At 43.9% G+C, this 23,574-nt stretch overlaps 2 protein-coding genes across 6 annotated transcripts in view; both read left to right on the forward strand.

The window, feature by feature from the left end:
- The window catches only part of cln3 (CLN3 lysosomal/endosomal transmembrane protein, battenin), a 30,226-nt gene extending 25,758 nt beyond the window's left edge, over nt 1-4,468 (forward strand). For all 5 annotated transcript variants that reach the window (XM_037791247.1, XM_037791248.1, XM_037791250.1 and 2 more), the window contains exon 15: nt 3,844-4,468. In XM_037791247.1, coding sequence (XP_037647175.1) covers nt 3,844-3,960 — 117 coding nt within the window. In that variant the 3' untranslated portion in view covers nt 3,961-4,468. The remainder of the gene's footprint in view (nt 1-3,843) is intronic.
- A 3,003-nt stretch (nt 4,469-7,471) lies between these two features.
- On the forward strand, nt 7,472-15,292 carry LOC119501120 (serine/threonine-protein phosphatase 4 catalytic subunit B). The gene is made up of 9 exons (XM_037791259.1): nt 7,472-7,637; nt 8,401-8,640; nt 9,159-9,210; nt 9,298-9,348; nt 10,302-10,403; nt 11,760-11,933; nt 12,091-12,217; nt 12,320-12,509; nt 14,389-15,292. Exons 2-9 carry the CDS (start codon nt 8,531-8,533, stop codon nt 14,516-14,518), a joined length of 936 nt encoding a protein of 311 aa, XP_037647187.1. The 5' UTR covers nt 7,472-7,637; nt 8,401-8,530; the 3' UTR covers nt 14,519-15,292.
- The last annotated feature ends 8,282 nt before the right edge of the window (nt 15,293-23,574 follow it).

The raw sequence follows: 23,574 nt of genomic DNA on the forward strand, positions 1-23,574 counted from the left end.
GGGTGGGGGAAGACTCTGGACAGACCTGGTAAGCCCAAACGCGTAGTGAGGGTGAACTGGGAACGTCTGGAGGAGGCCCCTGTCCGAGAGATCTTCAACTCACACCTCCGGCGGAGCTTTTCTGGCATCCCTGTGGAGGTTGGGGGCATTGAACCTGAGTGGACGATGTTCAAAGCTTCCATTGCTGAAGCTGCGGCGGTGAGCTGTGGTTTTAAGGTCTTAGGTGCCTCAAGGGGCGGCAACCCTCGAACACCGTGGTGGACACCGGTGGTCAGGGAAGCCGTCCGACTGAAGAAGGAGGCCTTCCGGGATATGTTATCTCGGAGGTCTCCGGAGGCAGTTGCAGGGTACCGACGGGCCCGAAGAGCAGCAGCCACTGCCGTGACGGAGGCAAAGCAGCGGGTGTGGGAGGAGTTCGGAGCAGCCATGGAGAAGGACTTTCGGTCGGCACCAAAGTGCTTCTGGAAAACCATCCGGCACCTTAGGAGGGGGAAACGGGGAACCATCCAAGCTGTGTACAGTAAGGATGGGACACTGTTGACCTCAACTGAGGAGGTAATCGGGCGGTGGAAGGAGCACTTTGAGGAACTTCTGAATCCGACCAATAGGCCCTCTATGGTAGAGGCAGAGCTGGAAGCTGATGGGGGACCATCATCAATTACCCTGGTGGAAGTCACTGAGGTAGTCAAACAACTCCACAGTGGCAAAGCCCCGGGGGTTGATGAGATCCGCCCAGAAATGCTGAAGGCTCTGGGTGGGGAGGGGCTGTCTTGGATGACACGTCTCTTCAACACCGCGTGGAAGTCGGTGACAGTGCCTAAGGAGTGGCAGACCGGGGTGGTGGTTCCCCTTTTCAAAAAGGGGGACCAGAGAGTGTGTGCCAATTACAGGGGTATCACACTGCTCAGCCTCCCTGGTAAAGTCTACTCCAAGGTGCTGGAAAGGAGGGTTCGGCCGATAGTCGAACCTCAGATCGAAGAGGAACAATGCGGATTCCGTCCTGGCCGTGGAACAACGGACCAGCTCTTCACTCTCGCAAGGATCCTGGAGGGGGCCTGGGAGTATGCCCATCCAGTCTACATGTGTTTTGTGGACTTGGAGAAGGCATATGACCGGGTCCCCCGGGAGATACTGTGGGGGGTGCTGCGGGAGTATGGGGTGAGGGGGGCACTTCTCAGGGCCATCCAATCCCTGTACGCCCAAAGCGAGAGCTGTGTTCGGATCCTCGGCAGTAAGTCGGACTCGTTTCCGGTGGGGGTTGGCCTCCGCCAGGGCTGCGCTTTGTCACCAATCCTGTTCGTGATATTCATGGACAGGATATCGAGGCGTAGTCGGGTGGAGGAGGGTTTGCAGATCGGTGTGCTGAGGATCTCATCGCTGCTTTTTGCAGATGATGTGGTCCTGTTGGCATCATCGGTCTGCGACCTCCAGCACTCACTGGATCGGTTCGCAGCCGAGTGTGACGCAGTCGGGATGAGAATCAGCACCTCTAAATCTGAGGCCATGGTTCTCAGCAGGAAACCGGTGGATTGCCTACTCCGGGTAGGGAATGAGTCCTTACCCCAAGTGAAGGAGTTTAAGTATCTCGGGGTCTTGTTCGCGAGTGAGGGGACGATGGAACGTGAGATTGGTCGGAGAATCGGAGCAGCAGGGGCGGTATTGCATTCGCTTTACCGCACCGTTGTGACGAAAAGAGAGCTGAGCCGGAAGGCAAAGCTCTCGATCTACCGTTCAATCTTCGTTCCTACTCTCACCTATGGTCATGAGGGTTGGGTCATGACCGAAAGAACGAGGTCGCGGGTGTAAGCGGCCGAAAATGGGTTTCCTCAGGAGGGTGGCTGGCGTCTCCCTTAGAGATAGGGTAAGAAGCTCAGTCATCCGTGAGGGACTCGGAGTAGAGTCCTTGCTCCTTTGCGTCGAAAGGAGCCAGTTGAGGTGGTTCGGGCATCTAGCACGGATGCCTCCTGGGCGCCTCCTTGGGAGGTGTTCCAGGCACGACCAGCTGGGAGGAGACCACGGGGAAGACCCAGGACTAGGTGGAGAGATTATATCTCTACTCTGGCCTGGGAACGCCTCGGGATCCCCCAGTCAGAGCTGGTTAATGTGGCCCGGGAAAGGGAAGTTTGGGGTCCCCTGCTGGAGCTGTTGCCCCCGCGACCCGATCCCGGATAAGCGGTTGAAGATGGATGGATGGATTTCAGCTGCTTGGCAGTAATGTTAGCTGACCAGACGAAGGTCTCTCCATGAATCAATGCTGATCCTAGTGTTGGCTTTTCCTGCTTCAGCCTCCCGACCGTGGCCGGTGGGAACAGGGGAGACACTGGAGTTTTGGTCGGAGACGATAACGTTTCTCGCTGCGGAGCCCCGTCACTTCACAAGACACGGGAAACCTCTGTTGGTCTGGAGGAGCTGCAGCAGTTGTTTCTGCACAAACGTCCACTGTACATTCACTAGATATTCTCAGAGCTAAACTAACTCTTCTGCTGTGTGGAGTGTGCGCGCATGCACGTGAGAGGTGGAGCGAAAGAGTGAGAGCGAGCGCGGTGTGTGAGTGAAGGCAAGCAGAGGAGCAGAGGAGCAGAGTACAGCAGAGACTCCGGCCCTGGAGACCAAAGCTACGGTCTCCCCCGCGTCCTCCGACCGCGGCCAAACACTGTTTAACAGACGGGCTTCACTAGATACAACCAAGAGGTTTTGGTGCTTCACTGTAGTTTGTGTTGGAGTCTGAGTCTGAACAGCGTAGCAACACTCGAGCGAGCATGGGACACCGACCCACAATGATTTATACATATAAGAAGTTACAAACAGTCCCTTTAAGACACATAAAAGCTTCAAAATTCACCAGTGGGATATTTACTGACGTATTTTATATCGTAGAACAAAACGTTGAAATCTCTTCAACTGGTGTTAACCACAGACCTGATTTCAGACAGCTAACTAAAAACACACTGACTCCCAGACGAGGGAACAGGAAGTGATGAAATGTTGACTCATTTCTGGGTTTGAGGACTCATTCCTGCAGCACTCTATACAAATAAAGTTATTATTATTATTATATATATACACTCACCGGCCACTTTATTAGGTACAAGGTGTACCTAATAAAGTGGCCGGTGCTAGTACCGGGTGGTCTTCTGCTGCTGTAGCCCATCTGCTTCAAGGTTGGACGTGTTGTGCGTTCAGAGATGGTATTCTGCATACCTTGGTTGTAACGGTTATTTGAGTTACTGTTGTCTTTCTATTATCTCCAACCACTCTACCCATTCTCCTCTGACATCAACAGGCATTTCCGTCCACAAAACTGCCGCTCACTGGATATTTTCTCTTGTTCGGACCATTCTCTGTAAACCTTAGAGATGGTTGTGCGTGAAAATCCCAGTAGATCAGCAGTTTTTTTAAATACTCAGACCAGCTTCAACCATGCCACGTTCAATGTCACTTAAATCCCCTTTCTTCCCCATTCTGATGCTCGGCTTGAACTTCAGCAAGTCGTCTTCACCACGTCTAGATGCCTAAATGCATTGAGTTACTGTCATGTGATTGGCTGATTAGCTATTTGTGTTAACAAGCAATTGAACAGGTGTGCCTAATAAAGTGGCCGGTTAGTGTGTGTGTGTGTGTGTGTGTGTGTGTGTGTGTGTGTTGTGTGTGTGTGTGTGTGTGTGTGTGTGTGTGTGTGTGTGTGTGTGTGTGTGTGTGTGTGTGTGTGTGTGTGTGTGTGTGTGTGTGTGTGTGTGTGTGTGCGCGCGCGCATGCGCGCGCGTGTGCGTGCGTATCATTCTACTGTAAATGTCTGGTGTGTGTTCTCTCCATCCTGACTGACTGATGTCTTTCCTCCCCCAGACTGAGGACAGAGAGAGGGAGTTCTCCATGGCTGCTGCCAGTGTAGGAGACAGTTTGGGCATAGCTGTGGCTGGACTCGCTGCCTTCCCCGTCCACAGATACTTCTGTTCCCTGTGACCTCAGCCCACACACTGACCAGCACCACCAATAAGCAAGACATGGGTGCTTTCTATTTGAGGGATCTTATTTTAAATCTGAAATGAGTTAAAGACACTCTGACCAAAGGAGACTTTACTCCTACGTAACAATATTGACTCCTCACACTGTATTCAACGCAGATTCCTAATCAGAGAGGTGGACTCGCTCACTAACAACTATCTTTTCCCCAGCTTACTGAACCTAATAATGTGTTTGGAGACCGACTGCACTAAGAGTCTGTTGCCTGCTGAGAAAAACTGATTATGCTGTCATAAAAGTGCAGAAAATGTCCAAAGCTTGTTGTGGAGACCAATACGAGTTGTGCACTAACCTGGGTGACAAATAGCAATGCGTTTCCTGTTGCTGCTTAACAAGAAAGTCCTTCCTGTGGTTCAGTAGTGAAAAGCATTTAATATGAAACAGCCAAGCAAGACAGGAAATGTCCAGTTTACATCTGCAACAGTCTTAGTTTGGCAAAATGAAGATACATAACATCACATCATCAGAATTTTTTTAAATTACATTTACAATTTACTTGAACTGTTTCTGAGTGACGGGACAGAGTAGAGCATCTCATTTTCAAAGATAACACCTACAGAATCTTTGTCATATAGTGTGTAGAGCTCCTGTTAGTGGACTGACCAAACAACAGACTACACAAGAGTTGAGCTTAAGATAACAACAGTCTAGTTTTACTGACCTCACTAATTAGTATTTATGATAATGAAGTGTTAACCCCTCACTGCCATTTAGAGCTGGCTTTATACAAAATGACTTAGTGCAACTATCGCCCTGTTTCCACCGCAGGAACTAAGATCCTTTTGAGGAACTCTTTGCATTTCCACCGCAGGAACTAAGAACCTTTTGAGGAACTCTTTGCGTTTCCACCACAGGAACTAAGAACCTTTTGAGGAACTCTTTGCATTTCCACCACAGGAACTAAGAACCTTTTGAGGAACTCTCTGCGTTTCCACCGCAGGAACTAAGAACCTTTTGTGGAACTCTTTGCGTTTCCACCACAGGAACTAAGAACCTTTTGAGGAACTCTTTGCATTTCCACCACAGGAACTAAGAACCTTTTGAGGAACTCTCTGCGTTTCCACCGCAGGAACTAAGAACCTTTTGTGGAACTCTGCGTTTCCACCGCAGGAACTAAGAACCTTTTGAGGAACTCTTTGCGTTTCCACCACAGGGACTAAGAACCTTTTGAGGAATTCTTTGCATTTCCACCACGGGGACCAGGGTCTAAATTAAGTTCTGGGGACATTTTACATTTACATTTTTACCCCTACAAAAGGCCCCTGGTGGTCGGGGGGTATTACTTTCTTTTTTTTTTTTAAGTTATTTTTTTGGGGGCATTTTCCATTTTTATTGAGAGGACAGTGGATAGAATCTTGGTAAGGGGGGAGAGAGAGAGTAGATGCGGAAAGGGCCACAGGCCGGATTTGAACCCAGGCCGCCGCGGTCAGGACCAAGCCTTGTTACATGGGCGCCCGCTCTACCAACTGAGCTAACCCAGGCGCCCGGGTATTACTTTCTTAAAGTACAGGAACTTTCGCGGTGGAGTTTCCAGGGATGACCGTCGCTGACTGATGAAACATACACACACACACACACACAGCGCCGCTGCTTCAACTCGTGTACCACTTCACTCATAAACAAGGAAGTACTCTAGTATTGATTTAGGACGAGGGGAGAGCATTTCTCTCTGTTTGATAATATTAAAAGTAAAGTTAGGCTCTTCTGTCTGCTTCCCTTCCTCTTTTAAAAGAGAGAGAGAGATGGCGAGGGCGAGTGGTAACATTACAAACTAGCAAGAGTACGCTACATTTTAAATGATCCAACAGAAAAACTTGGCTCAGTGTTGTCAACTCTTCTCCAATGAAAGTAGCTAGCTTGGAATATTTCTTATTTTTATGCTTTTAATCGCATGATTGTCTTCAACCTTGTTTATGATTGTTCTACACTTTATGTCAAGCACCTTGAGATTCCGCTGTATTTTAATGTGTGCTATATTAATTAAACTCATTATTATCAATATTAGCAGCACTAGCTCCAAAAGTCGCTAAATCTAGCGAGATAGTCGGAAACACTGACAATCCGTCGCTTCAGGCCTCCCTCCAAAATGATCATTATGAACATAAACAATGAACATGGTTACTGTTACTCACAGCTGTGAAGCTAGCGACTGGTGCAAGACGGGCAGAGTGCACGCAGGCAGATAGGCAGTCTAATCATTTCATTAGATTAGATTAGATTAAATTATTACAGTCCTATCACAGCCACAGATTACAGATTTTTTAAATGTATTTTTTCAGAACATTTGATTTATTGATTGATGTTGGATGTAATGGGAAGATTTTTTTTTCGGGTATGCCTGTCAACATTGTTAACATCACCAGAACATTTTGTTGTGCACGTTTTTGCTCAAGTTCTGTTTTTTCTCCAAAATCTCAGTTTTCTGAAAGTTAACTTGGTTTAAATGTGATTTCACAAATATCTGTAATTATTATAATAATGTACTTTGTCCATATACACATCCTGTTTTCTCTTAAACATGTCTCGAACACATGCTGATGTGCACATTCCTACTGACATTATAACAACCTACATGTTGTATTATGCTGCTACTGTTGAATCATCATATCTACTGATTGTGTTTTAAGCCTGCACTTTGTTGATCAGATCTCTCCAGGTTTTAAAGCGGCAAATCGAGGCTTAAAAATTGGACAGGAAATAGTTTAAATCAAAATGTGAATACATTTTGAAGTGCAATTCAAAGATGTGGTCTTCAATATAAAGTTATCCGATAGGTCACTGTGATTGTACTGTGATTATTACCCATGAGTCTCAGTATTGTTGATCATGTAGGACCACCTGTCAGTGAGTCACATATCTGCATATCAAAGGTTTCATTCAAACAGATCCCTGTTATCAGTAGGACTATTTTCATCAATAATTAATCTGCTGATTATTTTCTCAATTAATCAACTCATTGTTTGATCCTTAAAATGTCAGAAAATGGTTTATAGTTTCCTAAAACCCAACGTGACTTCTTCACATTACAGCCCCAAATATTCAGTTTACTATCACAGTAGATCCTCACAGGGATTTATTGGGTATTTTTACTTGAAAAATGACAATAATCTAAATTTCTGATAATTTTCTATAGACTAATCTTTTCAGCTCAAGTTTACGTGTAATGAAACTAATAGTTGAGCTGCATTTTATGAGTTATGTGGTTGTGCAGCTATGAATAACATTTAAAGATGATCGGTTTACATATAAAGGGTTAGGGTTAATACTCTGCTTTGAATAATAATTTGCTTGTGATATTTTTTTCCACAACAAAAAGGTCAATTTCCTTGAAACAAGATTCTTAAAATTACATCTATTGTTTTTTGTTTATATTATTGATAAATCTAGAAACTAAGAAGGGCAGGAGGCTGTAGCCTGGTGGGTGGGTGGGGGGGGGGGGCAATGCGCGTTCCATAAACCGGAAGTGAGAATGAAGTGGGTCGTGTTCATGAGCACGGTGACGGCAGCAGGAGTGAACCGGCAGAGACTGAACCTACCGGGGGAAGCAGAGGAGCCGGTGGATGCGGTGGAGCGATCACATCCATGAGATCCATGTTCCTACTCTCACTCACTTTACGGTATTTACTCTCAACGGTACTCACGTTCCGTCCACCTAGCGGCGTTCTGTCAATCACTTTGATCACTATGTGTTGCTAGCTTTAGCTAACGTTAGCTAACGTTAGCTAGTGTTAGCTAAAGCTGGCTAACGCTAAAGCTAGCTAACGCTAACTAGCTTTAGCTAACATTAGCTAGTGTTAGCTAAAGCTGGCTAACGCTAACTAGCTTTAGCTAGTGTTAGCCTGCTCCCGGGACTGGCCGAGCAGCTGTGTCTCTGTATCTGTCTCTGTGTCTAACGGTGTTGACGCCGCCCGGTGCCCCGACAGCTAGCAGTTAGCCAGCTAAGCTAAATGGGTTTGTTCATGTCAGTAGCGCACTAAGCATGTTCTGAGTTATTCGGTACCAGTTGGTAGACATGTGTGTTAACCTTCGGAACACATTCTCAAACCAAATGGTTGTCTGAGTTCTCAACGGATCAGTTGTTGGCTGACGTCGTTAGCAGTGATGTAAGCTAGCGTGCTAACGGTTAGCTTCCTAGTTCGCTACGCCCATAGGCCTCACATTCCTGGACGAACAACGTCAGTGTTCTGTGGTGCAGTGATCATCTGTGTTCTGTGTCAATAAAGCAGTAATGTAATGCGACTCTCTCCTCTTGTTCGCAATACATTATCAGTCAGGTAACAGCAGTTAGCTGACTAGTTTAACCTCAATGATGATTACATTGTTTTACTTTTTATTCATATTCCTTGTTGAATTGTTGACACTGTTTTCTCTCCATCACAGTTCCTCATTGTGAACATCCTCATAGCGTTAAGGAGCCCGCTCCGCTCTCTACAGACCGGGAAGAAAGAGCCGGTTGTGTTCGTGACCCCGGTGTGTGACCAGAGGAGTGTGTGTGTGAGCAGCTCTCCCTATGTGTGTCACAATGGGGGACATCAGTGACCTGGACCGACAGATAGAGCAGCTCAGACGCTGTGAGCTCATTAAAGAAAATGAAGTCAAGGCACTATGTGCCAAAGCCAGGTAACCCATCAACATGGCCTATGATACAGACACACACTATGTGTGTGTGTTTCATCATAACTTTTGACTCCTGCTAGATACGTCCATGCATCGCACAAAGCAAATAATTAAGCCCCGTCCTAATGGCATACTACATATTAATTGGCTACAGTATTTACCATGTACTGATCTTGAGCGGAGATACAACACAGGTGAAGACGGATGTCAATCTGTGTCAAACTGTGACTTTATGATGTGCCAATTACATTTCACAAAAGAATGCAAAACATTTAACAAATCTTTTTATTATTATTTTGTTTTCACCAAAATCCACATAAAAAAAAAAAAGTATCTTTTAACTCGGCTTAGAATTAGTGTGTAACTGCTCCAGCTCTCTGTGTCTGTCTCTGTCTGTCTCTCTCTCTCTCTCTCTCTCTAGTTTAATAGAATCACAGTTTCTAGGATTTGTTAGTTTTTTTTTTAAATGAAAATGCTTACAAACAGGAAGTTAAGTCATGTTGCTGTGTGTGTATTTTCAGAGAGATTCTGGTTGAAGAAAGCAATGTCCAGAGAGTAGACTCTCCTGTCACAGTGAGTAAGCAAACAAGAGACAACAGAAAATATTAGAGTGTAATTAAAAGTTGATTAAATGTGGTAATATTGTTTTTGTTCTCATAGGTGTGTGGTGATATACATGGTCAGTTCTATGACTTGAAGGAGCTGTTTAGAGTAAGTTTCTGTTTCTTGTTACACACTGCTCACTACAGACTTAGTCGTCACATTTTAAATCGTCAGGCTACATCCGACCTAATACGTTTTAGTTTTAAAACACCAAACTTTGCTACATTTATGCCTGGCGTTCACAGTATTCCAGTGTTTTCGAGCCCTTAAAACTGAGACGTTTGATAACGCAGCTGACCTTGTTGTAGTTTTAAACTCTGGAGTTGTGTTTTAGTCTCGACGGACAGAAACAGTGACCTCTGAAAACGATGAGGCAGACGCTCACGTTGGCTTCCTGATTGGGTCTCATCATTCATGACGTGTCCTTCCCTGATTCGTCACGCCCCATCAAGTGAACCTTTTCTGGAAGAAAACAAACATCAGCCTTGACCACCTTTCATTCCAACATGGATAACAAGTTCCAAGCGTGGCTGACCTTGTTGTCTTTGCTAGCAGCTGTTGTGCTGTTAAATTCTTCATTTTATAATGATACTACTGCCTACACGGGGAGGAGGGAAGCTGTTATTCGAGTGCTTTACATCAATTCCCGTGTCCAACGCTGCTTCCTGTTTTTTTAAAGATTCTTTTTTGGGCTTTTTAATGCCTTTGTTGTATGAGGTACTTATCCATAGTCGGTGTCTTACCTGCAGTAGATGACGGTTGGAACGCCTCCAGTTTGGAGAAGATATTGTACTAAGTGGAAGAGGGGACTTTTGTTTTTTTCAGTTTGGAAGTTTTTCTAATGAGTGCCCACGTCTGACAGGACAGTTTGAAGTGAGGTGTAAATACATTTTGTAGCACTGTGGAGCTTGCAGGACATGCTCTAAATGTTCCGTGGAGTCTGTTGTTCGGCTTATTTGTCTATATTGGGGATCAGCACTCCACTGAAAATCGTGGTGGCATCCATGTGTTCAACATACCAGACTGTTAAACTACTTTCTTTTATTCCTTCCACATGACAGGTTGGTGGTGATGTCCCAGAGACAAATTATCTCTTCATGGGTGACTTTGTGGACAGAGGCTTCTACAGTGTGGAGACGTTCCTTCTTCTGCTAGCTCTTAAGGTACACATTATTATTGTTTTTCAGAGATGGAAGTGTTTGAGGAAGAGCTCAGATTTGTTTACCTGCACTGCAATTCTCCCAGTTGTTATTTGCCACATAACAGGAGAAGCAGCTATGTGTTAGGGGTGGGGGAAAAAATCCATTCACCTATGTATTGCAATTTTTTAATGCCAGAATCGACATATCTGCTTCATCTGAGTCTATGTGGAGGTAGACGGAAGTTACCGCTTTTATTGTGGTAGTCTGAGTAACATGACGTCATATCTGTTCCGTATCTGTCAACCAAAACAAACCTCAGCGAGCCGAAACAAAAAAGTGTAAAACGTTGGAGGGTCAGCGTGAATACGACCTGCACCCTCACATGTTAAATCCAGCGTGGTAAACACTACACATCCAGTAAAGGATGGAAACACTTTGGGTTTCACACATTGACAGGAAAAGCAGAGCTAGACAGAGCAGAGCTAAAGCTGCATGCTAACTCTGTCATGGACAGGAAACGTTATGGTATGGCGGTAACGTGGCGGTGGAGCCGGCCGTCGCTCTCGTCTCCGTGGTCAAATGGGCCGACGCTACAACTGTACAACACCCAGATACTGACATTTATGTTCTCTGCATTGAAACGGCCCCGATGGAGCTGACCATGGATGGATAAAGAGAACGGAGCTGACGGGAGAGCTAGAGACCACCTTGGAGAAGTTAGAGGAAGTAGACACGTGGGACTACGTCCGCTTTTCATAATAAGATGTTAACAAAGGGAACTGTATATACAAAATACATCTATAGAAATAAGATTGATATTCACCAGAAGTATAAAACATTACATGTCCTTATAAATTAAAAAGAAAATACCACTAATCTGTGAGGGAAATGTCTTTATTCTTTGATTTGTGGGTTGCTGGTTAAAATGTAATAAATAATTCCTGACAATGAAACTGATATATTTGACTTCAGGACATCTCTGACTACATACATTATGAAAATCAAACATTTTACTGGATTCATTTAGAGATTTTCTAAAGTAAAAGTCCCTAGAAGTGTATGATCCAACTTTTTCCCTTCATGGTCTAGAGTTAAAAAAGTTAACAGAAATCAGAATATCCAATCCCGATACTAAAAAATCGCAATACATATTGAATGAGTACTCAAGTATCGTGATGGTATCGGATCAGGAGATAGGTGGATCGTCCCAGCCATGTGTGTGTTGCCTGTAAATTATATTTTCTTGAGTGTAGTTTAGTGTATTTTTTTTTTCCTCATCTCTTAAGGATTTGAGGACATCTATGAAATTATGAGGGCTTTATGAAGGCTTCTGAAACCCTCTTGTCCTCATCTCTTTGCTTCTGCTGTGCTCCTCAGGTGCGTTATCCAGACAGAATAACTTTGATCCGGGGAAACCACGAGTCCCGGCAGATCACCCAGGTCTACGGTTTCTACGACGAGTGTCTCCGCAAGTACGGCTCAGTCACAGTGTGGAGATACTGCACTGAGATATTCGACTACCTGTCCCTCTCCGCTATCATTGATGGCAAGGTGAGATACGTTGTCCAGTATTTCCTTCAACTTTGATGACAATGGAAATTCATACAGTCAATACACAGAGACTTGAATGTTTTCGTGGAGGTGTTGTTGTTCGCCATCATATAATGTCCATCAGTTGGGTTGATACACTCCTCTCTTTGTCCTTCAGATCTTCTGTGTGCATGGTGGCTTGTCTCCATCCATCCAGACACTGGACCAGATCCGGACAATTGACAGAAAACAGGAAGTTCCCCATGATGGGCCTATGTGTGACCTCCTGTGGTCAGACCCTGAAGGTATACAGGCATCTTGTTCTGACTTTTAAACACTGAATATTAACCCACATGTGTATGAATGTTCAAGGAAGATCTTCACCTGACTGATCTTCTCTCCCTCAGACACCACTGGGTGGGGGGTGAGTCCCAGAGGTGCTGGCTACTTGTTTGGGAGCGACGTGGTGGCCCAGTTCAACGCCGCCAACGACATCCACATGATCTGTCGAGCACACCAGCTGGTCATGGAAGGCTACAAGTGGCACTTCAATGAGACGGTGCTCACTGTGTGGTCAGCACCCAACTACTGCTACAGGTATGTAGACGCAGTAAAACTCAAATAGTCCCCGTTAATGGACATAATGTCAATACCTCCCTAGACAAGGGCGTTGGAGTATTTAAGTCCCAGTTACAAACACTGCTCCAAAGATGGATCATAGTATGGTCAGTGTCAGTTAGCAGCGATCTTTAGTGAGTTTTCACTACTTTGAAATGTGCCGTGTGTTCTGTTCTTGAGGTCTAAGGTCGCGTCCAGACCAACAGTAGCCCTGCGTGAAAACACACAGCTCTCTCATTCTATTCAATGAAGCCAGTCCATCTGTACAATGGGTGTGCCAACGCAGGGTCAACCGGCAAAAAAGTTGAACCAGGCTCATTTTGCTGCAAGGCGAGCGAGAAGTCCTGGTAGATTACTTTGTAAAGTGAAAGCAGCACGTAATACACAACCCGAAGCATAACTTTGTGTCTCACGGCCCGGGCGACACAGGCCGTGGGAGCAGCGCGTGTCGGCTACCTCGATAAACTGCTGCTGCTGCTGCTGCTGCTGCTGCTGCTGCTGCTGCTGCTGCTGCCGCCGCCAGCTCTTTCTACGTAGTTTGCCTTTCATAATGGCCATTTCATTATAAATGTAATTTATATTTATTTTAGAAGTTAAGAAGCGTGTGGTAATTTGTAAATAATAGTAATAATCCACAATTAAAAGCCAGTACTCCATTCATTCATGGAGCCGTGCAAGTCACTGCAAATATTTCAGTATAAAAGCCTTGTGTTAATAAACGAAGGAATTCTGTTCTCAGGAAAAAACGCTGGAGGGCTTTTATTTTGAAGTAGAAACAGGAAGTGTTGAGTTAAAAATGAACATTAACTTTTTTTCATGCCTGTGACATATTCTGCAGATAAAGACATGTAACCTGTAGTAATGTATGGTGTCAGTATACAGCCAAAAGATCACTCTTATTGTCTGTCTGCGCTGCTCACGGGCAGTGTGGCTGCTCTAACCTGTTAAAATGGACGCTGAAATAAAAAGCAAGAGATTCTGCGACGCTGCTGACGTTCCCTGTGTGTCCCGGCCCTCAGTCTCTTTAATGCACGCGATTGGGTTTTGAGCTGGCGCAATTATTACATAATTGCCGGATTGCGATCATTTGAGCTGACCGCAATCATTCTGTATAATCGCCAGATTCCACAATCAAGCCAATGTTACAAATGTGGCAACAAATAGAAAGTGAATGAGGTGTGTTCCCATCAGCAGGGTAAATAACATGGAAACAAAGAGCTGTTGGACAGGTTCTTCTGTTTTAAGCTCATATTAGACCATATGTGTTTTGAAGCAAGATGATGACCAAGAGGTGCCGCTAACGGATCTCTGTATTTATAGTGGAGAATCTCCCTATGGCTGCAGCAGTGTGTTTGACAGCTCTTCTCTTATTAGATAATTCACATAACAATGTTTGATGGAAACATGGTGTTTAAAGAGTAGCGTGGGTCCTTTCAGGAATAACTCGAGCCAATGGTGGTTGAGAGTGTGAGTTATGGGGCCATTATTGTAGCGAAACTATTCGCAAATGTGTGGAGAGATGTGTAATTATCTCAATCTGTGTGTGTAATTAGATTTGTAAATGTGTAAAAGAATCTCTAAATGCATACTGAGATTTGTGAATGTGTACAGAATCTGCAAATTTGTTTTCAGAATGTGTGTGTGCGTAATCACACATGTAAAATCTCCAAATTGTGTACATAAATCTGTAAATGCGTACGTAAATCTGTAAATGGGTACATATATCTGTAAACGAGTAGACAAATCTATAAATGCGTAGACAAATCTGTAAATATGTAGACAAATCAGTAAATGCGTACATAAATCTGTGAATGTGTGATGGTCCTAACCAGTCCTCTGTCTCTCTCTGGACAATCAGATGTGGCAACGTGGCGGCCATCTTGGAGCTGGATGAGCATCTACAGCGGGAGTTCATCATATTCGAGGCAGCGCCTCAAGAGACCAGAGGCATCCCCTCCAAGAAGCCAGTAGCCGACTATTTCCTGTGAAGTGTTTGAGCAGACAGCCGCGATGTGTCGAGATCTCCGGTCCCATTTCACACCATCCTGTCGGTCTGGACTCAGAGCAGTTAGACAGAAAACCTGCCAAACGCAGCTTCAGGAGCTGGATTTGTGGCGTGCTGCCCGAGGCTGACGGAGCAGTCGCTGTGTGAACGGTGTAGGGACATGGTGGACACTGGGCCCATGACTGTTGTCACTTCCTCATCATTTACTTTCTTTCTCTCTCTGTAGATACGACACTCTCCCTCCCTCACTTACTTCACCACTCTTGTAGTATTTTCCATGATGAACATTGTCGTTTAGTTTTAGAAGTATATGGAAGGAGTTAGATCTTTTTTTTTTTTTTTTTTAAATATGCAGATGTAGGAAGTTTAACAGATGTGTCATTTAAAGGGAAACTTTGCAGATCTTCCACCAGCAAATCTGCAAAATATCCCTTTAAGGAATTCCTTCAATGCATAAATTCTTTGTTTTTGATTTTTGTATAATTGTTACTGCCAGGATTAAATGCAAGATGACGTATTCCCTCACCCTGTTTTTGCTCTTATGTTTCTGTTTAACCGTCATGTGCGTCACTATTTAACATCCCCAGTGCTGCTGCTGCTCAGCACCATCACAACTAAATACCAGAAGTGTAATGACTGTCCAACAGGAGTCACTATATTCACCATTGTTTTCTCTCTTAATTCCTTTTAATCTACAAACCTCTGTAGGTCTGTCAATTTTGATATTGTGAGAATAAAGTTTTTGTATCAATGCTGATTTCTTTTCAGGTGTGTTTTAATGACACGTGTACTAACCGTCGCTACGCTCTTTGACATCACTGGTTGTCTTTTACTAGCTCTGTAGGAAGAATCCTGTTTAAAGGGCCAGTTCACCCAAAGCCTCTGCAGATAAAACCCCATTTTTCATTTGTGAAAAGCACTGTAACATACCTGATGGGGTCTTATCAGTAAGCGTTTTACTTTTCATATCTCCGCTGATGTAAATTAACTAACAAGCTGCCTGTTTTGTCAGGATTCATGTTTTTGTGAAGTGTTCCGCCATGAGTGACAACCCAAACTGAACTTGACTCATGGTTGCTGTTGAAAAAGTTATTTAATATGTGATTAATTTTCAGTATATGGCAATCTTCCAGATGGAGAGAAGAAATAACCATGTCTCACCGTGGTACATGACAAACAAATCGTGTCTTTAGTGAAGTGATGTTTGGAATAATTCAAATATGAAGACTTGTCATACAGTAACGGATGTGTCCAGAGGGTAGAGAAACAAGCTTGTGGCCAGAAGGTTTCTGGTTCCATCGAGTGGGGAGAGTTGAGCCGGTTTTTACTTGAGGCGTCTTTAAAGTGACAGAATGACAGTAATGTCTCCAACTAGTGAGGTCATCAAAGAACGCCTCTATATTGTGCCTCAAGGCAGTGGCTCTTCAGGAGGGCGCCATGACGGATGGTGACGCACCCTAAAACGTGAACCAATCATGTCCTAGAAAAGGTTAAAGGTTGATTAGCCAATATCAGTGATTCTTAAAGTGGGGTCCGGGGACCCCAAGTAGTCTGTGGCCATCTGTCAGGGGGTCCGCAAAATAATTTGCTATAAATCATAAAATTGTGCGGTATCATTAAAACAACAAGCATATTGAGTCCGTTACTCCCGCCCACGTTAGCTTTGGGCCAATAGAAACTATGATATGAATGTGACACATCACGTCAATCTGTCATGAATCAGTCACTTCACTCAGGGAGCAACGAACCGTTCCTGCTGCTGCTTAGCTTAGCTTATTAGCCAGCTAGCTAGCTGGTGAGCATGGAGGAACATTTGAGTCAGTCCACATCATCAAGTGATGCTAAAAACAAACTAGCTAAATTGAGCATATATGACGACAGTTATATCGAGCGGCAGGAGACCGAATGCGTCATGTGCACCGTCGGTGCTGGTGAACAAAACCATGAAATCAGCCAAACTAAAGTAATCTGATTACAAAGCACCCAGAATATCAGAGCAAAACAAAGGCCCTGTTCACACCTGATATTAACATGCATCCTCAGTGATCCAATCACAAGTGGACAGCTTTAAGTACGTCTGTTCACACCTGGCATTAGAATGCGTCTCCAGTGACCACGTGTGATCCGGTCTCACTTCCCCGCTCTATATGCAAATAAACACATAGTAAACACACGGCTAATACAGCAGCCGTTGGGACGTAATATTACATGAATGTCAGTAGTAATATCCTACATATTCGTGAATTCTGGTACATTGTCTTAACATCAAAATAAAAGGTTATTGTACCGGCGGTGCCCGGGGACCTAAACGCCGCTGGTGCCGGCACCGCTGTTTTCGCCAGACAACAGCGGGGTGCAGCGCTCCAGAGAGCCGGGGAGGAGAGAGAACAGGCGGGCGGTCGGTCGGGCGGTTGGGTGTCAGCTCCGCGCAAAGCAGCGGAACAGAAACACTGACACATCTCCGACAGTATGATAATAATACACTTTGCGTGCCAAGTCTACATACAGTAGAGCACAGAGGCCGTTTCCATAGCGATAAGCGCCCGTGTCTGCCTGTTTATTCAACTGAGGGGCGTGGTGATCCCGTGGATCCCAGCTGGACATCAGATGAGTAGACGGTCCTTAATGTGGCCCAGGACGCATTCACTACACACTGCTAAAAGAATGTGGTCATATGTGGCCCAGACCACCTCTGAATGTGGTCTGAAAGATCTGATCTCAATGCGTCCTGAGTGTGTTCACACCTGTACTTAGAGCTGGCAACTTGTGATCACTGAGGACGCATGTTAATACCAGGTGTGAACAGGGCCAAAGTGATATCAATATGATTCAAACTGAAATGTGTTTCTGTTTATCAATATCAAACAGGTCTGAAGTATTTAGGTATACTAGTTCTAATGGCATCTAAGTTAGAATGCTAAAACTAGGAAAGATGTTTCCCTCTGCCGAGGATTAGGGAGTCGCTGGATGGACTTGTAGGAGCTAAATTGTTCTCTACTGCCGTTATCAATCTCTCTTACTGTACCTCAATGATGTGATTGTGTTCTCTTCCTCTATTCAGCAGCATGTGGAGAGGCTGGAGGACGTTTTCTCTCGGCGACAGAAGCAGGTACTCAAGGTCAAAGGTTCGAAGTGTCATTTCTTTCAGAGAAGAAAGAAATACAGACGTAGGCAAAATTGTTGGTACCCTTCCGTTAAAGAAAGAAAAACCCACAATGGTCACTGAAATAACTTGAAACTGACAAAAGTAATAATAAATAAAAATTCACTGAAAATTAACTAATGAAAATCAGATATTGTTTTTGAATTATGGTTCAACAGAATCATTTAAAAAAACAAACTAATGAAACTGGCCTAGACAAAAATGATGGTACCCTTAACTTAATATTTTGTTGCACAATCTTTTGAGGCAATCACTGCAATCAAGTGATTTCTGTAACTCTCAATGAGACTTCTGCACCTGTCGACAGGTATGTTGGCCCACTCCTCGTGAGCAAACTGCTCCAGCTGTCTCAGGTTTGAAGGGTGCCTTCTCCAGACTGCATGTTTCAGCTCCTTCCACAGATGTTCAATAGGATTTAGATCAGGGCTCATAGAAGGCCACTTCAGAATAGTCCAATGTTTTGTTCTTAGCCATTCTTGGGTGTTTTTAGCTGTGTTTTGGGTCATTATCCTGTTTGAGGACCCATGACCTGCGACTGAGACCAAGCTTTCTGACACTGGGCAGCACATTTCGCTCCAGAATGCCTTGATAGTCTTGAGATTTCATTGCACCCTGCACAAATTCAAGACACCCTGTGCCAGATGCAACAAAGCAGCCCCATAACATAACCGAGCCTCCTCCATGTTTCACATTAGGTACAGTGTTCTTTTCTTTGGATGCTTCATTTTTGCGTCTGTGAACATAGAGCTGATGTGACTTGCCAAAAAGCTCCAGTTTTGTCTCATCTCTCCAAAGGACATTCTCCCAGAAGCTTTGTGGCTTGTCAATATGCATTTTGGAAAATTCCAGTCTCGCTTTTTTATGATTTGGTGTCCTCCTCGGTTGTCTTCCATTAAGTCCACTTTGGCTCAAACAGTGACGGATGGTGCGATCTGACACTGATGTACCTTGACCTTGGAGTTCACCTCTAATCTCTTTGGAAGTTGATCTGGGCTCTTTGCTTACCATTCGTATTATCCGTCTCTTCAATTTGTCATCAATTTTCCTCTTGCGGCCACGTCCAGGGAGGTTGGCTACAGTCCCATGGACCTTAAACTTCTGAATAATATGTGCAGCTGTAGTCACAGGAACATCAAGCTGCTTGGAGATGGTCTTATAGCCTTTACCTTTAACATGAAGGTCTATAATGTTCTTTCTGATCTCCTGAGACAACTCTCTCCTTAGCTTTCTGTGGTCCATGTTCAGTGTGGTACACACCATGATACCAAACAGCACAGTGACTACTTTTCACCCTTTAAATAGGCAGACTGACTGATTACAAGTTTGAAGATACCTGTGATGCTATTTACAGGACACACCTTAGTTTAACATGTCCCTATGGTCAAACTATTTTACATCTTTTCTAGGGGTACCATCATTTTTTGTCCAGGCCAGTTTCATTAGTTTGTTTTTTAAAATGATTCTGTTGAACCACAATTCAAAAACAATGTCTGATTTTCATTAGTTAATTTTCAGTAAATTTTTATTTATTATTACTTTTGTCAGCTTCAAGTTATTTCAGTGACTATTGTGGGTTTTTCTTTCTTTAACGGAAAGGTACCAACAATTTTGCCTACGTCTGTATCTGGGCTGTGTAGTATCGGCTGATGGAGTTGCAATAGACCCAGACAAGGTAGTGGTGGTGCGAGAGTGGAGGACCCCCACTAACCTGGCCGAGCTTCCATCTTTTCTAGGGTTTGCCAGTTATTATAGGCGCTTCATAGCACGATTTGCAAAGATGGCTGCTCCTTTGCACCAGGTGGTGGCACAACTGAGTCCAGGTACAAAAAAGGGTAAGACCCCCGGGAAGGCCTGTTGGAGATAAGCCAGGCCACCCAATTTAAAGGAGAGGGAGAAATTCAGTCAAGGCACCAAAGAGCTTGCTCGCCAATGGGGGCGCCTGAGGGAGGAAGAGAAGATACTATACCGCAGGTTCAGTTCCCCTGAGGGTGGTAAGAAGACTTATCAGATTGTACTGCCACAGTGTCTGCATAAAGATGTGACCACTCAGTTGCCTGATAACCAACTAGTGTATTCCCGCTGCTACTGGCCCAACATGTATCGAGATATAGAGAAATGGTGTCAGCAGTGTGGTAGATGTGTTTCGGCTAAAGCTGTACATCCAAACGTTCAACCTTTTATAGGCAGCCTGCAGGCTTCTCGTCCACATGACGTCCTGGCTATAGACGTCATTGTTTGAGAACCAGCTTCAAATGGAAGAGAAAATATGCTTGTTCTAACAGATGTGTTTTCTTAATTCACCCAGGCCGTTCCCACCAAGGATCAGCGGGCCAGTACAGTAGCAGAGGTTTTGGTGAAGCACTGGTTTCATTTGTTTGCACCCCCCTCCCCCCCCCGACCGCATCTACTTAGACCAGGGGAGAAATTTTAGACTAACTTGATCCGACAGTAATGTAAGGTCTACAAGATTAGGAAGACTCGTACTACTCCACACTATCCTCAGGGCAATGGTCAGTGTGAACAGTTTAATCGTACACTGCATGATTTGCTGCGCACACTGGCCACGGCATCTTCCTCAGGTAACCTACAGACATGGACAAAATTGTTGGTACCCTTCCGTTAAAGAAAGAAAAACCCACAATGGTTACTGAAATAACTTGAAACTGACAAAAGTAATAATAAATAAAAATTTACTGAAAATGAACTAATGAAAATCAGACATTGTTTTTGAATTGTGGTTCAACAGAATCATTTTAAAAAACAAACTAATGAAACTGGCCTGGACAAAAATGATGGTACCCCTAGAAAAGATTGAAAATAATTTGACTATAGGGACATATTAAACTAAGGTGTGTCCTGTAAATAGCATCACAGGTATCTTCAAACTTGTAATCAGCCAGTCTGCCTATTTAAAGGGTGAAAAGTAGTCACTGTGCTGTTTGGTATCATGGTGTGTACCACACTGAACATGGACCACAGAAAGCTAAGGAGAGAGTTGTCTCAGGAGATTAGAAAGAAAATTATAGACCTTCATGTTAAAGGTAAAGGCTATAAGACCATCTCCAAGCAGCTTGATGTTCCTGTGACTACAGCTGCTCATATTATTCAGAAGTTTAAGGTCCATGGGACTGTAGCCAACCTCCCTGGACGTGGCCGCAAGAGGAAAATTGATGACAAATTGAAGAGACGGATAATACGAATGGTAACCAAAGAGCCCAGAACAACTTCCAAAGAGATTAGAGGTGAACTCTAAGGTCAAGGTACATCAGTGTCAGATCGCACCATCCGTCGCTGTTTGAGCCAAAGTGGACTTAATGGAAGACGACCAAGGAGGACGCAAATCATAAAAAAGCGAGACTGGAATTTTCCAAAATGCATATTGACAAGCCACAAAGCTTCTGGGAGAATGTCCTTTGGACAGATGAGACAAAACTGGAGCTTTTTGGCAAGTCACATCAGCTCTATGTTCACAGACGCAAAAATGAAGCATCCAAAGAAAAGAACACTGTACCTAATGTGAAACATGGAGGAGGCTCGGTTATGTTCTGGGGCTGCTTTGCTGCATCTGGCACAGGGTGTCTTTAATCTGTGCAGGGTGCAATGAAATCTCAAGACTATCAAGGCATTCTGGAGCGAAATGTGCTGCCCAGTGTCAGAAAGCTTGGTCTCAGTTGCAGGTCATGGGTCCTCAAACAGGATAATGACCCAAAACACAGCTAAAAACACCCAAGAATGGCTAAGAACAAAACATTGGACTATTCTGAAGTGGCCTTCTATGAGCCCTGATCTAAATCCTATTGAACATCTGTGGAAGGAGCTGAAACATGCAGTCTGGAGAAGGCACCCTTCAAACCTGAGACAGCTGGAGCAGTTTGCTCACGAGGAGTGGGCCAAAATACCTGTCGACAGGTGCAGAAGTCTCATTGAGAGTTACAGAAATCGCTTGTTTGCAGTGATTGCCTCAAAAGGTTGTGCAACAAAATATTAAGTTAAGGGTACCATCATTTTTGTCCAGGCCAGTTTCATTAGTTTGTTTTTTAAAATGATTCTGTTGAACCATAATTCACAAGCAATGTCTGATTTTCATTAGTTAATTTTCAGTAAATTTTTATCTATTATTACTTTTGTCAGTTTCAAGTTATTTCAGTGACCATTGTGGGTTTTTCTTTCTTTAACGGAAGGGTACCAACAATTTTGTCCACGTCTGTATGTATGCAACTCCACAGTACATCAGTCAACCGGCATGACTCCCTACTTCTTAATGTTTGGGCGAGAGCCCCGTTTGCCTGTAGATTTTTAGCTAGGGGCTGAGGTGGAGGAGACTGAGGAGGGCCGGGGGGAGGACTGGGTACAGGAGCACCAGGAGTTACTGTACGGAAAAAATACTAGCTGCTGGGTCTTATAGAAATCACCTGAACGCCACTAGAGAAGACGATGTGAAGTGAAACCTGCTACAAACCTGGTTTACCTGATAATTATGTAATTTTTAGGACTTGTGGCCACACAGTGGCTGCTGTTACATAGACTCGCTTTAATACCAGCATTTTCATCCCATTATGAGAAAAATTAAAGGGGTCCTATCATTCTCATTTTCAGGTTCATACTTGTATTTTAGGTTTCTTCTTAAACATGTTTACATACTTTAATGCATTAAAAAAGCAGTAGTATCATTATAAAACGCAGGATTTAACAGCACAACAGCTGCTAGCAGAGACAACAAGATCAGCCACGCTTCTGTAACATATGCCTCTTGCATGTTACATTAGATACACAATTTCAGTTTTAATAAATTGTTATTCTTGTTACTATACATTTTTCTAGTAATTTTACCTTTATTTGATAATCGTTAGGTGTACATATTTGCGTTATTTTCATATTTTTATGCACATTATTTTATATTTAGAATTTAATACTATGGTATCCATGGTAACGATGGAGCTATAAAAGCTCATCACTGGGGGAACAAGTCAGACCGGGCTTGTATCTCCCAGGTGAGTGTGTGTGTGTGTGTGTAAACTTTAATCTGTAAATATTAATGTATAGTCTATGTATAGTGTTTGATCTAGAGACCGGGTTTGTATTTCCCAGGTGAATGTGTGTCCCGAAGTGCTTGTAAGCAAAATAAATATATGTTGAATGGACATCGGAGCTGTCTGTGGTTCGTTGAAGTGAAACGTTAACTGTCAGCCGTTGGTCTACAAACAAACACAACGCATAGACTGTTGGCTGCCACCGCTATCAGCGGTAAAATACTAAGTTAACGGGGCCGTCATGAACTGTTTATAGACGAAGTAACCAGAAGATGGTTGCCGTGATCCCGGGACTCTTTCAGCAAAGCTGTTAACCGAGAGAGCTGCTACTCCAACGGATCAACGGAGACTGATATCCGACTGCTCAGCTGAGTTATTCTGGTTGCTACGCAACAAGTGTAAGGTAGCGTGTAACTCGCTAACAGTTTTTAACGTGTAATGGCAATTTTGATATCTGCAGTTGACACTCCAACAGCCCTGAGGAATAGGCCAAAGTTAACACTGTACCTTTAGATAATCTCGGGGCCTCACATGTTCAACCTTGTCACCATAAGCATTAAAACAGTGACCCGACAGTTTTATCTTCTGTGACTGTAAACAACAGAGGGCTGAAGTACTTGTTATGTCTTGTGATGCTCTGTTGTCTGTTCTGTGCTGACGTAATGATAAGGATTCACTTTCTATCTTTCTCTTACGTAATGATAATGATTCACTTTCTATCTTTCTCTTCTGTTGTCTGTTCTGTGCTGACGTAATGATTCACTTTCTATCTTTCTCTTCTTTGCACTTATCTGTGTGTTTTGTATTAGTATGTATAAATACTGACTACTCTTGTATTCGGGGCTC

This window comes from Sebastes umbrosus, chromosome 14, assembly GCF_015220745.1.
Source record: "Sebastes umbrosus isolate fSebUmb1 chromosome 14, fSebUmb1.pri, whole genome shotgun sequence".
NCBI classification, from domain to species: Eukaryota; Metazoa; Chordata; class Actinopteri; order Perciformes; family Sebastidae; genus Sebastes; species Sebastes umbrosus.

Excerpts from the sequence above, each read along its gene's own strand:
- LOC119501120 (XM_037791259.1), top strand. The coding sequence starts at position 8,531 with ATGTGTGTCACAATGGGGGACATCAGTGACCTGGACCGACAGATAGAG. Across the intron at positions 9,211-9,297 it reads GAGTAGACTCTCCTGTCACA|GTGTGTGGTGATATACATGG; the intron begins GTGAGTAAGCAA and ends TTGTTCTCATAG. Across the intron at positions 10,404-11,759 it reads TTCTTCTGCTAGCTCTTAAG|GTGCGTTATCCAGACAGAAT; the intron begins GTACACATTATT and ends TGTGCTCCTCAG.